This window comes from Pinus tabuliformis, chromosome 7, assembly GCF_031772625.1.
Source record: "Pinus tabuliformis cultivar Carrire ecotype Pingquan chromosome 7, CPIR1, whole genome shotgun sequence".
Classification (NCBI taxonomy): domain Eukaryota; kingdom Viridiplantae; phylum Streptophyta; class Pinopsida; order Pinales; family Pinaceae; genus Pinus; species Pinus tabuliformis.
Genome location: NC_142293.1, coordinates 771,570,653 through 771,588,553, shown reverse-complemented (window position 1 = coordinate 771,588,553; position 17,901 = coordinate 771,570,653). Strand labels below are relative to the sequence as shown.

General features: G+C 40.8%; 2 protein-coding genes across 3 annotated transcripts in view; both read left to right on the top strand.

Annotated features, from left to right (window-relative positions):
* The first annotated feature begins 1,230 nt into the window (after positions 1-1,230).
* LOC149249856 (uncharacterized) lies at positions 1,231-3,407 on the top strand. Of its 2 annotated transcripts, none has more exons than XM_089458805.1 (3): positions 1,231-1,516; positions 2,734-2,876; positions 3,125-3,407. In XM_089458805.1, the coding sequence occupies exons 1-2, from the start codon at positions 1,281-1,283 to the stop codon at positions 2,798-2,800; spliced, it is 303 nt and encodes a 100-aa protein (XP_089314931.1). In that variant the 5' UTR covers positions 1,231-1,280; the 3' UTR covers positions 2,801-2,876; positions 3,125-3,407. The 2 variants fall into 2 exon arrangements, with proteins under 2 accessions (XP_089314931.1, XP_089314930.1); XM_089458804.1 differs by having other exon boundaries at positions 1,235-1,516; positions 3,258-3,407.
* The window catches only part of LOC149249855 (uncharacterized), a 50,658-nt gene continuing 35,763 nt past the window's right edge, over positions 3,007-17,901 (top strand). Inside the window, exons 1-12 of the mRNA XM_089453503.1 lie at positions 3,007-3,024; positions 3,190-3,222; positions 3,322-3,425; positions 4,827-4,982; positions 5,293-5,409; positions 5,497-5,581; positions 7,041-7,149; positions 7,316-7,383; positions 7,522-7,644; positions 7,754-9,087; positions 9,524-9,727; positions 9,976-10,036. Coding sequence (XP_089309629.1) covers positions 3,007-3,024; positions 3,190-3,222; positions 3,322-3,425; positions 4,827-4,982; positions 5,293-5,409; positions 5,497-5,581; positions 7,041-7,149; positions 7,316-7,383; positions 7,522-7,644; positions 7,754-9,087; positions 9,524-9,727; positions 9,976-10,036 — 2,412 coding nt within the window. The remainder of the gene's footprint in view (positions 3,025-3,189; positions 3,223-3,321; positions 3,426-4,826; positions 4,983-5,292; positions 5,410-5,496; positions 5,582-7,040; positions 7,150-7,315; positions 7,384-7,521; positions 7,645-7,753; positions 9,088-9,523; positions 9,728-9,975; positions 10,037-17,901) is intronic.

Here is a 17,901-nt window from a genome sequence, read left to right as displayed (position 1 = left end):
GGCCTGTTGAGAGCACTGTCAAAGGTGAAAATGGCGGAGCCTGTGGCAGGAATCGGACCGGGTCGAGAGTCAGAGGCTCGAGACCTTCCTCTTCTACTGCGAGAAGAAAGCCCTCTCCTTGGAGGATGATTCAAGTCGCTGGAGGATGAATCCGTTGGGGCTCTTCTCGGCTGCCCTCTGCGACTGCCTACTCTAGGTCTCAATCGAGGCATCCTGCGGATGATAGTGGCCCAGATCCAGAGATTTTGCTGTGGGGCGATAGCCTGGATGCGGCGATGCCTCCCAATTGAGCCTCCTCTGCCTAGAATGAGCGTGTTCTTTGGGTTTGCCGAATCCCTGCGCTTGTGCACTAACCAAAAACAAACACAGATATCAGTTGCCAAGAGAAAAGAGCGGGAGGGCCAACTTGCGATACCTGAGCAATATTCGGGGAGGGGAGTGACCAGCCTCGCAGAGAGGACCAAGATAATCAGCACCTGGGTCCAATTCCTTGCCTTCTCTCTGAGTTTCTTATCATGCGCAGAGGAGTGCCGGCAGAGCGGCAGAGCCAACGAATTTACCATCTCCCTCGACCCTTCTCCGGTTTTAAGGTTACAAGCCTTGTCTTGGGAGTCGCCTCCCATTACTGCTCCCTTGATGGCTTGAGCCCTCCACTGCACGCTGATGCGTGTGAAACTTAATTCCCTCGCTGTGAGCCTGGCGTTCCAGCCGAACCGGTGATATAACGTACCCTGAGTGACGATCATGCAGGTGTGCCACACGCCTTGTAATATTTCCCTTCCACGTATCCTGTGCAGGTCGGGCAAGTGGCGTTCCGCCCCGCCCATCCACTGTCTTATCATGTTAACTCTCAACGCTAACACCCACATCCGGGGCATCATGTCTAATATATTACTTCAATAGATGCAAGGAATTTAACAGAGGATTTCATATCAAAAATACCTAACAAAACACCCCCTCATCACTTATTCAAGACCTGTACACATGAAAAATCTGAAATAAAAAATAAAATTTTAAAAAGTTATACGAAGTAAAATAGAAAATTATAATTTAAATAAAATGGAATACGCATCAAATACCTGACATTAAGTTTATAAATTCGGTGTAGTTGCTATGAAATTTTTTGAGTAAAAAGAAGAAATCTTTCTTTCGAAAAACAGAACCATTGGAATGATAAAAGATTGTGAAAATTTACTAATAAAAGGTGGGGTTCCACGACCTCTAATGTAGGACCACTCCCACCTGCTTGAAACCTCGAGGAGGAGCCAAAAAAGACTTTAATGCCTAGACTTTTTCAGAGTTCAAATATCTTTTTACTCTATTTCTCTTCATCCATACCAAGATACAAGCCTTTTCATTCTCGCTTGCAGCGTGTTTGCTTGCATTCTCCCAGCCCAAGAGCACATCCCACCGTGAAAGAAGCTAAGGCGTACGCCCTCCTCCTTACATGGTTGACTGGAGCTCTCAGGCCATATTTCATCCCCGCCCCACACGTACAGGCAGATTTCATATCCAGGTACATTTCTCTCTGCAATGTTTTGTTTTTTGTTTTTCCCTGTGTTTTGGATTTGGATTTGCTGCACACCGTAAACATGTGCTGTATAATTAGCATGCAAGTAAGTTCAATTTCAATAATCGTTCTCAGCTTGATTTCCTTTTTATTGTCATCTGCAATTAGGTTTGAGTTTTCGATAAACTAGGGTTTTCGAGGGAGCCCAGGAACAATCCAAACACTTGAAAACACTTTTGAAGATTTTACCTATTTTAATGTTCTTGTTTGCTTGCCCTATAATTCTCCATTTGTTTGATTTAGTCAAAAGACCTGGACCAGGTCATCATGATAGCCTAAAATCCCCTGCAGGCCACCATAATGATGCTATTGTGGAATGTGCATGGTGTGATTTGAACCCGTGCCTTTTGTGTAATAGTGCCAGCCTCTTCCGATGTTCTGTTTCCCGTGGCCCGTCTTAGTACCCAGCATAGCCATATTTATGACGGGCACATGTGTTATCTTCGAACTTATGCCTGCATTGGTGTTCTCGCGCTTGTATGGATTGATAGGATGGCTTTCTGCCTTCAATGTTTTAAACGGATCTTATAACGTGTCGTGTTTTGTATGGCTTATCTACATCTTGGCCAATATTGGTTCTGATTCCTAAGAGATTGAGAGTTTTGAGTTGATGTCTCAATTGCAAAGCTGATACGGCATCGTGAATTGTTTCCAAATCTTAACTGATCACAGTGTTGTGACTCCAGATAACTCCATGATTTAATCATATGGTTGGTTGTCTGGCTCAAATGTGCAATGGCATATGCAGGCACTGCCCAGAATCATAGTTTCCAATTTAGCGAGGGCAGATTATGTTATGGGTTATGTTGGGTATATTCTACTGAAATCCATCACATGAGTGCAAGAGTCAAAATCTGTTTGGAGACCAGCTTTATGATCTCATTAGAACAACTTCCCTGCACTGCAGAAGTTTATGTGAAACTATCAAGGTTCATATGTTTTGTGATTGTAAACCGGGTTCAAGACCATTGTTTTTCCTTCCCTATAGAAAAATGAGGTAATTTTTTTTTCCAGTTAAAAATAAAAACTTTCAAGCAAAAACTAAGATGCAGATAGATTGCAATCATTTACAGTGCGTTCACAGATTGCAATCATCAAATTGAGTATGGGGATTATCTACATGACATTTTTTCAATTTGACATGTCCTTTCTTTGTTTTGCAGGTGTCAATGTCCTTTGGACGAAGTTTCTTATGATAGCTGTCCAGATCAATTCTGTCTTTCAGGATAGGCTTCACTGAGAAAGTTGGGATTGTTTGAGAAGATTTAAATCCCAAGCCCTGGAGTGATCAACATATGATACAATAGTAAGCATTATGATTGGCCAAGGTGGAAATGAAAAGAACTTGTTTTTTAATCAACTTGTAGTATAGTTGAAGCTTTTTCGAGAGCTGTTTACAACTTTACACCTATTCAATTTTGCAAAAGACTTGTATTATGAAAAAATGGTTCCACGTAAATTAATTCGTAAGCAGTAAAGTGGCTGTTATATTATGTGCAAGAGAACCTTGTAGTGCTTTCATTGAATTCTTCATTGGGATTTTCGGGATTTCAGTTACTCTTTCAACTTGTTGTCTATTTGGACCGGCTTGAGAGTGGAATGTATTGTGTTGGGCTTAGAAAATTCATTCTGCAAGAGAACAAAAGCCCCAGGTGCCTTTTCTTATTAATTCTAAACTGGTCTTCAGAATGGTAACTGTATGTGCTAGAGCATGAGGTTAGATGAAAGATATGACTCCATCTTGGATACAGAATGCAAATGGACCATCAAGTACTTCAGCTTCAGCTCCAGCTTCAACTTCAACTTCTGAAAGTTCATATTCTCAATATCTGCCTAATACATGCGCTAGACACACGTAAGTTTAGTAATACATTCTATTTCTTGTAAATTGTAAGAGTTGAATGGAAGGATATGTTAATTTTATCTATGTGTTTCTTGTTTGTGGAGGATTATTGTGTTATATGTTTTTTGATAGCAAAAGAATGCCTGACAGAGTGAGACTGCAAATTTAATAGAGGAAATGGCTGCAATCAAAGTGGGGAGCCAAACTACTGAGATCTACAATTTATTTTGGATTTTTTGTGTGCAATGGACCATCATTGCTGGATCATATTCATGCTTTTGTTGGATTTAAAGTGTGATGGTATTCATGTCCAATGTTTGGTACTCTGATAAGAAAAGATGACATTTATGCTCTTTATTCTACAATAATCATGCCACTGATGGCAACTAGTTACTTGCCTATGCTCTGTTGTTTGTTTCTGTGACTATTTATTGGTCAATTATCTGGACAGGTCAACCATCCTGAATTTGAAATAAAACAGCAGATTCTAAGTTTTTGTTATTTGTAGCAAATTATATTACTTTTTTTCTTCCTGGATAGTGGGAAACGAAAGATCATTTTATGGTGTTGTCTGCACGCTATCAATTCGTATGGAGAGCATGTATTTTTGTAGAAAACAAGAATGGCACCATAGAGCTGACTTTTATCTGCTACAACTTATTTGAGTTTTATCTTCTGGTATTGGATCCAGGCCGACAAACATTCATTGTTGTTTCTCTTCTGTCTTATTCATGGAGATTTGCTCAGGAGTAATGATTTTTCAGTATTCTACCAGTTGTTAGGATGCTACAGTCACCAAAACATGTCTGGTTGAATACTGATATTATATCTCTGTTACCTTGAAACAGAGTATTATGTCTAATCTGAGTGATTTAAACAAGTGTCAGGTTTCACTTGTAAAATATTCGTTTAGTTTCTTTGTACTTGTTAATCTTGCGTTCTTAATTTACTAGACAATTTTCTCTGATTCTACCTATCCATCAACATTGACTTCACATCTGATTATAAAGAACAGGGAAACAGGTCAATTAGAAGGAAACCAATTGTTAGAATGCTAGTTACCAAAATATGTCTGGTTAAATACTTTTATTGTACCCTTGTTGCCTTGAAACAGAGTGTTGCTTCTAATCCAAGTAATTGAAACCAAGGGGCAAGTTTCTCTTGTAAACTATTAGTTCAGTTTTTTTGTACTTGTTTATCATGCCTTCTTTGTTTACCAGCCATTTTCTCTGATTATAAGAAAGATGAACCAGGTTAATTAGAAGGAATAGGATGCTAGTAGAGTAAATTGTCAGGGAAAGTCATTCTATGTGAAAACTCTTCATCTTTCTTGGATCAGATTAAAGTCTTATGAGATATGTTTGATAACAACTAGGTTTTAGATATGTGATTGTTTTCATGTGTTTTTAACAGGGGGGAGAATGTCTCGCGATTGCTAGCATGGAGGGAGATCTCACCTCGAGTAAAACGACCTTCCAAGCGGCTGTGGGGCGAGGCAGCCAGATGGAGTGTTGATTGTTCTAGACGAAGGTGTGAAGTAACAGATGCTAAGAATGGCCTTATTGCATGGTAATCCTTCCCTATTCTTTGCAAATCTAATGTGTTCAGTATGCAATGTCACAGGTCCAGCTGCACTCACTTGTTTCTCTTTTATCATATAGCATGCAGTGCAAAAAAATGTATCTGCACCTCCAAAGTTCTGGACATGAATGCATATAAATAATTTGGTCTCATCATTTATTGTATGCTGTCCCGTTATTGTTGGAAGGATGTTCTGCAGAAAAAGACCATATTGAGCAAAAATCATAACCAAACAAGACATTAAAATTTCAGATTGTGATCATCTCATTAATTCCAATCAATTTTTCTGTTATTTTAGGGTGGAAGCAGAATCTCTGAGACAATTTTCTGCAAAGTATTGCCCTCTCGTTCCACCTCCTAGATCAACCATTGCAGCTGCCTTCAGTCCCGATGGCCAAACACTTGCATCTACACAGTAAGATTTATTCTTGTATGATTTTCAGATAGGTGTTTGTACACATATTAAATTACAACTAGATTTGACATGTTTTTTGTGTGACAGTGGAGATCACACAGTGAAAATAATCTATTGTCGGACTGGGTCATGTTTGAAGGTGTTGAGTGGGCATCGGCGAACTCCATGGGTGGTATGTTCTCGTTAGCTTTTCTTTTGACGTGTGGGGTGTTTGGCCTTTGATATTGAATTTAGGATATCAAAGACAATGATGGTTGACATTTGAATCTGAGTTGTTGCAATGCTGTTTGTTGTTATTTTAGTTATAGTATATAGGAATTATTTCAATTGAGAGAATTGAAAGTTGTTAAAATCTCTTTTGGTAATTGTGAGAAGCCCAATCACCATATGGCAGGGATATTATGCACCAGCCACTTCTACTGGATACCATTGACATGGACCTTAAATCTCTAATATAAGAGAAATGGAAACTGACATACTTGATAGTCAATAGTTGATCTGTCAGAGCAGTCATAAAATTTTATCTTTAGTTTGAAAAAGAAACAACATTTAGATAACACTTTTGCCAAGTTTGTTTACGTTTGGGAAACACGTAGAACACTAGTTGGCAGTACCTGTCCTCTTCAAGCCTGGAAACCAGATTTAGTAAGGATTTGACCCATTGTTTATAAAGCATATGTATATGCATTTGGTGTACAAATTTGTGATCATCAGCAAGATGTACGCAATGCTCTTTCCATATTCCAGAGGGCACCTCCTAAATACTCTTTAGAACATTGGCAACTTATTCTTTCTCTTTGTTATATTTCTATCAGAAATATCTTCTTTATATTTATTTCAAAATATTACTTTGTAATTAAATAACGGCAATTCTTGATAAAGATATAGTTTTTTTTTCTTCATATAAATTATATGCATATATACCCGTTTTATTCATTTTAATCAATATAAATTCTCATTGTATTATTTTGGGGAGTTTTTCGCCTTTGTCCCCATATATTGAAGCTGTTCCCATTGTTAGAATTTTTTGTGAATCTTGACCATTGTCTGTTCTTTACCCAATGGTGCCTCAAGTGACAATCTACAGTATGCTCCCCTCCTCGACCTTGAGTCACAATTAAAAATTTAGATACCCATGAATGCTTACTTCCCATATGTTGTTTTGACGTTATTCCTCCTCCCTTCCCCTCACCCCACACCCTCTTAGATCCACTATTAGCCCTATGCTGTACCATTTTTTCATTTTCTTGTTATTTTATTATTTCAAATGGTTTCTTAGCCACCATTTTGCTAGTTGTATATAGGAAGCTTCCTCCTTTTGGGATCCTTGTTCAATTCTGTGCTTATTCTCTAGTTTTACTTTTAGTTTGGTCATAATGTTTTGTTTGTGTTCATTGGCTAAATGAAATGTAATTTTTTCTGATCTACGTTTGGATATTGATTATTTTTTAGTTGCTTGACATCCCTTTCATTTCATCAATTTGTAATAACATTAACAAGAGGTGCATCCATATAAATCAAATTTCATGGTGTGTATGAATTGAGGTCTGGCTGCAATGGAGTTGGGCAGTAGTGCCAAAGGTTATCATGACTTTTTTTCACTGATAATTCTCACTTGGGACAATCTGTAGGTTCGATTTCATCCAAGCCATCCAGAAATACTTGCAAGTGGGAGCCTAGATCACGAAGTCCGCCTCTGGAATGCGAATACTGCTGACTGCATTGGGTCTCGTGACTTCTGTAATTTAATATCCTGTTACCATCTAATATAATAAGCTTTGGCAAAGTTAAGCTATTTACAAAAAGTGGCAGATTCTTCTTTGGCACTCTTTTCAGGTATGGTTACTACAAGGTAAAATGCTACATTCCAAACATAATGCTTTTTCTTATGTTTTTTTTTGCACAGACCGCCCGATTGCTTCTATTGCATTCCATGCCCAAGGAGACTTATTAGCTGTAGCTTCTGGCCACAAGGTAAGTGAACCCATATATTTTTTGTGGTTGTATAGATGATAATTCTTTCCTATGCTTGAGGTAGCCAGTTGACTTCAGTTTTGATCTTTGATATGTTTCAAGTTTGATAATTATCCATGATTTTTGCAACTTCGTCAGCTCTATATATGGCAATACAATAAAAAAGATGCACCATCACCAGTAATTGTCCTCCGAACACGTCGGTCACTACGAGCTGTGCACTTTCATCCTCATGCTGCTCCACTTCTTTTGACTGCTGAGGTTTGATACTTTGTGCTCCCTTCCCTTTGTTTCACATTTATGCAGGCATAATCTTCTATTGTAGATTCTTCCATTGACAGTTTCATATTTTTGTAATGTTTGTTTGCAGGTTAATGATCTTGACTCGCCTGATTCTCCGATGACATTAGCCACATCTCCTGGTTACCTGCAGTATCCTTCCCCAGCTGTATTTTTCACCCCTGTTCGTCCTCATACAGGTTCTGGAAATTCGGTCTCTGGTGTAAATTCCGCACCTTTGATGCCATTCCCTTGTTTATTCTGGCCCACCACTTTTGTGAGTGAGAATAATGTTCAATCTTCACAGGCAGATGGTATGGTGGTTGAAACTGCCAATACTAGACAACTTCAGGGTGAAGTTAGATCACTGTCAGAAAGTACAAATGACCAAGGCTTTCAAACGCAGAACACTGCTTGGGCAGACCCTATGGATGTTTCTCCTCGAATGTCTCATGGAGGGATCACGTCTGAACTTATAAATGATAGCAGACACGAAAATACATTTACTGACAGGAATTCTGATGAAACAGCAAATAATGTCTATGGATTTGGTCTTGACACATTGAGACCCACAAAAAGGGATGCTTTCATGAGAGACAGGCAAAGTAATTCTCCTGTACAAGAATCTGAGGATGTGGTATTTTCTAATGGAACTGTGGCATCAGGCAGAAATCAACCAGGGACTACATCTTATCTGGGAGAAGGCTCTTCAAGACTGCCTCCTTTGCAAGCAAGACAAGTAACAGGAACAAGCCGTGGCATCTCCCCTTTAAATACATCTGCCAACGTAAACCTGCAACTACTTTTAGGAAGTGGGTCATCATCACAACTGCATCGGTATTTTCCTGTTGGTGATCACACAGGCTGGGAGTTACCTTTCTTGCAAGGGTGGTTAATGGGTCAGACTCATGCTGGATTGAGTCCAAATTTACCTAGAGTGGAAGGCTCACAGGGGGATGTGTTTGAAATGCCAAACATGCCATCTGATATCTGGGCATCTGAATCACATTCACAACAACAAAGCCATGGTGTCTCATTACTATCATCTACAACAGCTGGGACTGCTTCTGCTAGAGTTGCTGGGAGGTCTGGTGGGCGCCATCGCTCGCGTTCTCGACTCAATGCACAGACAGGGACTGGCATATCTGGAATGTTTGCAGGTGATGGAGTAACTGGAATGTCTGTTGGTGAAGATGCTGGCATGAATATCGCAAATGAAGAAAGGGACCAGCAACCTAATCTTGGTGCAGTTGAAGCAGAAGCGGCAGCTGCACATGTTTCCATGGCAGCAGCTGCTGCAGCAGCAGCCGCTGAGCTACCTTGCACTGTTAAGCTGAGAATATGGCCACATAATATAAAAGAGCCTAGTGCATTGCTTGATCCAGAGAAGTGTCGTTTGACAATACCACATGCAGTGTTATGCAGGTAGATTGTCAATCAACGTTTACATGCTTTGTTGTTGACATTTATGGTTATAAACAACCTTACATTATTCTCTGAGATTGTGGGCACAAGTATCTTACAATCATTAGTGACTTATGAGGATAAATTGTAATGAATGCCATTATGACTAGATATCATAGTTTTATGACTGTTTTTGAAGCTTTTAGGTATAATATTCTTTAGTTGAACTCTGTTTTATTATTTCTGAACTATGTTTTAGAGATTGTTGCCTGCAGTACATTGGCTCGCTGCTCTTGTAATATCAACAGGCTTGTCAAAATGTTTATGAACTTTATTCTCAATGTACACTATTTTAGCTTTGAGATTCTATGGAACAACTTCATTGAATTAAAGTGTTTTATAACCTTAAACAAGAGCTACTTGATGCTTTCTGACTCACTTTCTCTGGTAATGACAGCGAAATGGGTGCACATTTTTCACCTTGTGGACGTTTCTTGGCTGCATGTGTGGCATGTGTGCTTCCCCAGCAGGAACTAGAAGCAGGCATGCAGTCCCAGCCAAATCAAGGTGCTACAGGGATAGCGACATCTCCAACAAGACATCCAATATCTGCGCAGCAAGTTGTCTATGAGCTTCGTATCTACTCACTCGAGGAGGCAACGTAATAACTGCAATTAGCATTGCTGTTCTTTTTGTTTACAGTCTTTCCTTTTATATGCATATTTATCAGTGGTCAATATTAGTCGTGTTGATCAGAGATAGAATTTGTAAGCATTTATTGGTCACTTTTTAATTATTGATGGGGCACCAATGTTGCTTCAATTTGAATAAACATCCAGCAGATTTCAAATTGGTTTCTTCTTTACAAGCATACCTTAATATCAATTGAATATACGTTTTTTGGTACAGCTTTGGGGAAGTACTTGCATCAAGAGCCATTAGAGCTGCCCATTGTCTCACCTCAATCCAGGTGTGTCTCTCTGCCCTACAAGTTAGATTAGAATGTTTCTATTTGACATTACCATTAACATTCAATTTTCATTTTCTCGTTGTATGTTACGTTCAAATATTTATTAAGTAAATTTGTTGAAATTCTAGTTATTAAGTAAATATTCTAGAAAAGAGGAAGGTCAGTTCATGAAAATTACATTTAAAAGAAAGAAAAGTTCAATACGAGTAAATAGATTGTTATTATTGTTGTGTTTCTGTAAAATTGTATCTATATAATTGGTGTAATAAGGCTTTGTTGTTAGATAATGCTGTGCATGACTAAGCCAGGGATTTGTCTTGAAAAATAATTGGAAAGAATCAATGTATTTGGTTCAGCTTTGAAGTGATGGCATGCTTGCCCTTGTCTAAACATTAGCTAATGCAGTTAAGGACATCGCAAATCAACTGTTATTTTTCTCTTTTAACAATGGTTGAGATTTTGAGTCTATGTAAAGTGGGCTATTTCATTATTAAGATTGAACTGTCCTGAACCATTACTGTATTTGGTTGTGCAGATTATTATTAAACTGTTGAGAATTTTGCTATTTTTGGTTAGCTACCAGAGGCTGGAATCTGGATTGCACAATATTGATATTTAGAGTGGTGACATAACCTAGGGTAATTTTGCTCTTAGGTTTCTTAGAAACTAGAGTTTCCAAATGAATTTCCTTCACTTATTTAACAATGAAATAAACAGCTGGACTGGAAATCATACCGAGTAAGTAATATAATTCTTAAATTTACCATTTATAGGGCTGACTGCCCAGTACCAGAAAATCCAACTTTCTACCAAATACAGTACTGTTTACAACCATTCAATAATTTTTTTTTTTTAACTAAAACGGTTATATGATTTTTATTTATCTGGAAGCAAATGGGACTTTTTCGAACTGTCCCCAAATACAATGCAGATTTCTGGACACTGCCTCTTTTCCTCTATTACAAAATTCAGGGCATTTGAACAAAACTATTTTCGTTAACAAAAATAAGCCCTTTCATGATAGCACTGCCTTTGTTTGCCATTTGGTCCGCTTCACTGTTTAAATTTCTGAGTATATGATAAAATTTGCAGCTGTCAAAGTATTGAAGGACTCTTTTCAGTCTTTCCAACGTTTTGTTGAGGCTAGGATTGTTGAATCGATCCCCCATGTTTAAATTTTTTATTATTAGCTCTGAATCTCCGAAGACTTGCAGCTTTTTCACACCTTTGTCTCTTGCAATTTGGCAGGCTTTGAGAAGCCCTAGAAGCTCAGCTTGATTGTTGGACTTCTGACCTAATCCCCAATAGAAGATGTCTTTAGTGTAACCGTCCGGAGAGTAGATGACTCCCCCAGCTCCAGCTGTCCCTGGATTCCCTTTAGACGCCCCATCAAAGAAGATTGTGGGTATTTTTTGAGACCTCCACCAGTTTTGAAAGTAATCCTCTTTATCTCTTAAGCGCCATTCCTGTTTGTCACTTTGTGGTTTAGGATAATTTCTGCTCGGATAAGGCACTAGAGAGCCTAACCACATCTTTTCTTCTGGCAGAAGCAAGGAGTCTTCTTTTATATACTGTTGCTGGGCTGCTTCCATCAGAAAGGCCTTTGCTTTTGCAGCTATTTGCAGCGGAGTGTGTCTCACCTCATTAAATATCTGCTGGTTACGTGCCAACCAGATTTGCCAGCATACGTATTTGGGAATCGCTGCCCAAATTCTGCTCCAGTAAGATTTTTGGGGAATATGATGCGGGTAATGGTGCCTCCAAGAGACAAAAAGATCAGCTGCAGAGTTAAAGGAAGGAACAGGAGTCTGCAAGTCCATTAATATGAGCCCCCAAACTTCTTTAGCTACACTGCAATCCATAAATAGATGCTGGACTGTTTCTGAGTTGTTGTTGCACATAGCACACCTATGAGGTCCTGTTATATTTCGTTTCTCCAGATTATCTCCCGTGAGAATTTTGTTATGGATCAGAGTCCAGCAAAAGAAATTTACCTTTGGAGTGGCAAATGTATCCCAAACGCTTTTCCAGAAAGTTGGGGGATGATTGCTGTTTCTTAATCCCTGCAGAGCGCTATAGCCAGCAGTTGTGGAGTAAACTCCAGTTTGACCCCATCCCCAGCAATCTTTTGCGGCTCTATGAACAGGGGCAACGTCCTCCAAACGATCTTCCAACAGAGTTTGTTGATTCTTCAATCTGTTCGGGACTCCGTGGAGATCCCAGCCCTCCCATTCCCCACGCTGGTTCCATTTTGACAGTTCATAGAGACTTTTGACTCCAGCTCGCTCCAACCAGGATCTTAGTTCTGACATATCCGCGTGATCTGCTAAGGGAGCGTTCCTCATGATACTGTCCGTCCATAGGTTGATGTGTTTGCCGCTTCCAGGGATACGATACAGATGTTTTATGAAATGTTTACTGCTTTTACAACACAAACTCCAGAGTTGCGTGCTGTTGGCTGTGGACATGTGGATTACGTTGCTGAGATCTTTGCTGACTCCATACTTTAACCGCAGAGTGTTGCTGACAGGGTGGGTGGGATCATGTATCAATTTCCACAGGATTTTGCCTCCCAAGGCCAAGTTCACGAGCTGAGGGTCTCTTATCTGTAGTCCCCCCTCTTCCTTCGTTCTCTTTACAACATCCCAATTCACCAGATGAATTCTGTTTTCATTGCCTTTCCCTCCTTGCCACAAAAAATCTCTGAGTAGTTTGGAGATCTGCTCCATAACATTTCGAGGAGCCAAAAGGAAAGCAGCCTGAAAGATTGGGAACGCTGACAGCACCGATTTGATCAAGATAACTTTGCCACCCTTAGTCAACCAGTAACCCCATTCCTTTCTCTTTCCTCTGTTTGTTGGAGTGGATTGTCTCTTGGACCTGCATTACATTATCCAGAATATGTCTACCTTCCACAAAGCCACTTTGGGAGTTGGATATCACCCTTTTTAATAGTGGCTTAATTCTGTTTACTAACAGTTTGGCCAAAATTTTGTAAGACGCATTACACAGCGATATAGGTCTAAATTTGGAAAAAGTTTCAGGGTTAGAGTCTTTGGGGATTAAAGCTAGGTAAGTAGAGTTGGTTCCTCCGCCTATCTTGGCTTTTGTCATAAATCATCTTATCATTTTCTGCAGGTCTGCCTTATAATATGCCAACATGTTTTAAAGAAATGGATTGTGAATCCATCGGGCCCTGGTGCCTTGTCCGCTTCCATGGCCCAAATAACATTTATAATTTCCTTCTCCGTTATGGGTCTGCAGAGGATTGCATTTTCTTCAGGGCTGATGAGATTGGGTATGTTTGAAAGAAATGCAGCAGTTTCCTCATCATTACTTTGAGCATCTGCACTGTAGAGGTTCTGGAAGTGAGCTTCAACAGCTGCCTTGACTTGATTGTATCCTTTGTAGACTTGTCCATCTGCTGTTTTAATTTCTGCTATATAATTCCTTGACAGTCTTGCTCTATATTGCCTGTGGAAGAAAGCAGTATTCCGATCTCCCGCCTTTAACCACAGGCTTCTAGATTTTATTCTCCAATATTCTTCCTCCTTTCGGAATGACTGATAAACTGATCGTTGTGCTTGAGTTTCTGTTTCCAACACTTCTGTTGTGATCTCTTTAATTTCCATGTCGGATTGCAGGGTTTGCAATGAATGAACTGCCTCTTTTCTTTGTTCAGGAGGAGTATGGGTTGGTTTCTTAATCCAGTCTTTCAAGGCTTGTTTTGTAGCTTTTAACTTTTGCTCCCAAACATAACTAGATGATCCATTGATGGGTTTGGACCAAGCTTCTTTCACCGTATCTAAGAAACCCTCTCTCTCAATCCATTGGGGACTGAAACGAAAAGGGATGGGTCCAAGATCTTCTTCTTCTTCCAGGAGGAGCTGAATTGGCTTATGGTCAGATGTAAGTTTAGGTAAAATTTTTGTGATGATGATTTTTTTATTCATCATTATGGAGCTTTGCACCAGAAAGCGGTCAAGTCTTGCAGAGATGTGGTCCGAACCAGTCCGGTTATTGGACCAGGTATATATACCCCGAACTGGGTTGAAATCCAACAGATCCCAGCTTTGGGAGAGCTCCTCGACCATGGGCAGCATGGGGTCCCTGCTGTCAATTCCTCCTCTCTTCTCTTTTGCTTTCATTATGATATTTAGATCACCTGCTATAATGATATTGATGGGGGAAGATAAATCTAAAAAGGCAGAGAGGCTGTTCCAGCATTCTCTTTTTTCAGCATAAGAAACTGGCACGTAAAGATTGAATAGAGAGATAGTTAACTTACTTGCTTTGTGTTTCAATTCCGTGAAGATCCAGTGCTGGGTTGCTTGGAAGTTATTCAAATGGAAAAGATCTTCAGACCAAAGGGTTGCCAAGCCCCCGGAGGTACCCCTTGCACTGACTGCTTTGCCTGCTTTTTTATTCCACTTTGTTTTACTGATCTCTAGAAGGGCCTGCCCTTCTAATTTTGTCTCTTGGAGCATGAGAATATCTGAGGGTTCAGCTTTCAATAGGTCTTTAACAGCCTCGATTTTGGAGGGATTCCCCAGTCCTCTACAGTTCCAAGAGACTAGCTTCATTATTTATTATTTTGATTGATGAGACCTCCCTTGGAGGGCTTTGGCCTGGTGTTTCGCCCGATAGACATTTCTATTGTGGGCTGACTTCCTTGTGTTTTGTGTCTTTCTGCCTCCTCCTCCCTTTTTTCCTTTCGGGATTTCCTTCCTGCTTTTTTTGATGGGCGCTCGTAGATTTCATCCTCCGAGGAATCTGAGCTCTCCATTGGTTTTTTCCTTGCCATATCAACATATGATCGGTTGATGGGGCTACCCTGGTTGGAATCGCTCTGGACTGCTTCCGCTCCCTCTTTGTGCGAAGGAGGAGTATTTTCCTGCTCCTCATTCTCCTTTGTTGGGTTCACTTGATGGCTCTGTTGTTCACTTTCTGTCCCATTTGGTCTTACTTCCGCTTCTTGGTTTATTTTGGATCTGCTAGTTTCTCCATTCCTATGTTGTTCACTTTCTGTCTCATTTGGATTTACTTCCTCCTCTTGGTTTATTTTGGATCTGCTGGTTTCTCCATTCCTATTGCCTTTTCCTGTACCTTTTTTTGCATTTGCATTTTTCTGCACTAGGGTCCATTGATCCCCGTTTTGTTTGCCCATTTGTTCCTCCGCCTTCTTCTTGCAGTGCTTTGCGAAATGACCATGACCATGGCAGTGTCTGCATTTAAACGGCAGCTGCTCGTAGTCCAGCTCTTGTACATACGTCCACCCAGCTACTGTAAGTTTGATGGCTTCCGGAAGCCCTTCTTCCAGGTCCACTTCGACGCAGATGCGTGCACAGGAGTATTGGTCCTTCCTTGCTGCTTGATCTATGTATTTTCCCAAGGCATTCCCTATGATCTGGAGGTGATTCCAACAGTGGAGGGGCAAATGGGGAAGCCTGACCCAAACCGGGACAGCTGAAGGAACGTCCTGAGTGGGGTCAAAGTCAGGCGACCATTTGTTTAGGTAAAGGCCCTGAGGGCCCATGAAGTAAGGTCCATTTCTGAAAATTAATCCTTTATCGTCAGGGTTTTCGAATACAAAAACAAAGAATCCCTTACCCACGAAGTAGCTTTTGACACCCTCTTTAATGAGAGGCTTCCAGTTCCTTTGAGTCCACTCCTCTACCGATTTTGGCGATGGCCAAAGGCCTGTGAACTGGCCTATGAGGCCTCTTTCAGCCAGATTTAGGGCAACTTTGCAAGTATCTTCTTTGGGCAGAGCCACTGATGGGATAGAGTCCATCTTTTTTACAAACCTCTGCATAGTCGCAGAAGGAGGACGCTTAGGGCCGGAAGCCACTAACGACTTGAAGGCCAGGACCTCCGGAGGCAGAGGAGGGGGATCCATGATAAGATCACACTCGGATCAGGCCAAGCAGAGAAGCGTTACACAGCCATCATAACTCACCGCATAAGGAGGCTGAGAAGAGGGGCGGGAGAGCCCACCCCCGATCTGATCAGAAGAGATGCCAACGATACTGGCCAGAGCAGCAAAGCACCGCTCACCAACAGCGCAAGCGATTTCAGGCCCGGGCCTGAGCGCCTCTCCGGCAGCCCAGAACGCTGCAACGAGCAACCAGATGACCTAGCTCGAATCGTGCAGAGCGATTGCTCCTCTCCAGAATTTACTATTTTAAAGATTGATATCACTATTCATCCTATGAGTTTGATGCCATGTATCAGTGCGATAATTCAATATCCGGTTATACAACCATTCAATAATTTTGACAATCCAGTTCCAACGTAAAATTCAAATTCTACCAGCTGCCAATTTACCCTAATCTCCTGCAAGTGACCTGGACTATCCTGTGTTGGCCTGCAAACTAAAAAAACAGTTACAGCAAGTTCACTTGCTTTCTTGTGGATGTCTGCAGCCAGGAATAATCATGTCTGAATCAGCGTGCAGCTCCTGTGGAAATTTGGGTGCTCCCTTGTAGTGATTCGCAGCCCAGAGATGAGGCTCGGATGCCTCCTGTAGTGAAACACAGCCTCAAGAGGGCCCAAATACAAATCTTCTGCGTTCAGAGGGAATCTGGTTTGGTGTTCAGAATCTGGTCTGCAGCCCAGGGAGACTTAGATGCTGCTCCAGATCCACTGGACTGACCAGGGCGCGGGTGATATATGTTGCTACCTTTTTTTGCTTCCCTTAGTGTTTGCCCGTGAATGAGAAAACAGTGCCATGGATAATCCAATAAAGTTCAGACTGGAGTGCCTCTAATGTGAATCCAAACCAAGTCAGAGCCTCGCCGTTTCAGATCAGGGTGGCTCTGTGACTGAAGGATACTTCCGTTGAGCTTCGCTCCCAGAGAGGCTGCAGGAAGGACTTCGTTTGACCATCGAAAACTAAAGCTACTCAAGAATAATTGTGCCACAACCAGATAAAATCTCCAATTTCCTCAAACCAGAGCTGATCCAAATGATCTGTGCCAGAACAAGGAGAAGGGTGACTAGGTAGGGTGGGATCACCTCCACAGAAACTAGTTAAGAAGAGAAAGGGATCTTAAAACCCTCAGAGCCTCAGGCTCAAAGAGAAGCAGAGACAAATAAATTCAATCTAATGATGCTCGAAATGATTTTACTCTCTTGTATTTATAGAATTCCTTGTGGGTATTCTCTTTCTTAATTAATTGAGAGGGGTTTGTTACAACCCCCAACTTTGGGCTTTTTTGCCCCAGCTGCCCTAAAACTTACACCATGCTGTCCAAACATTGGGTAATTTGAGGTTTTCCCCTTTATCAAAGACTATAGCCTATGGGAATTGATAGGCTATTTTGCCCCTTGGGCAATTAATCCATAGGGGACATTACATGACAAATGTAGCATGGCAACCCATCCCTACCCCTTGGGAGCCCCCCGTACCTAGGGTTCCTGTGTTCCAAGGTGGTTGGTGAAGAGTACAAAATGTGCTGTTTGGTCAGGATGGCATTGGGAATGTTAGTAACATTCTTAACCTTCTCTGCCAGTTGCTGGTCAGATTTGGGAACATTCCCGCCTCTTGAGGAGTGTAGTGGAATTTTTGGACATTCCTGTCTGTATATAGTGCAGTATCATCCACAATGATGACATTGGGTGATGTTGCCATAATGAATATGGGAAATTTTTTTGCTTGCTAGTAAAGGAAACTTGAAACTCAAGTATAGCCTACACTCAAGAAAAAGCTACCTAAAGAACAACAATACCAGCCTGCACAACAGAAAAAATGAGCTTAAAAGTAGAAATTAAACCACAAAAGAGCCTACTAAAAATCCCGTGCAAGGAGAATCTTGGAAACAACAAAATAATACTTCAAGAACTCTCTCAAAATTTGACAGTAC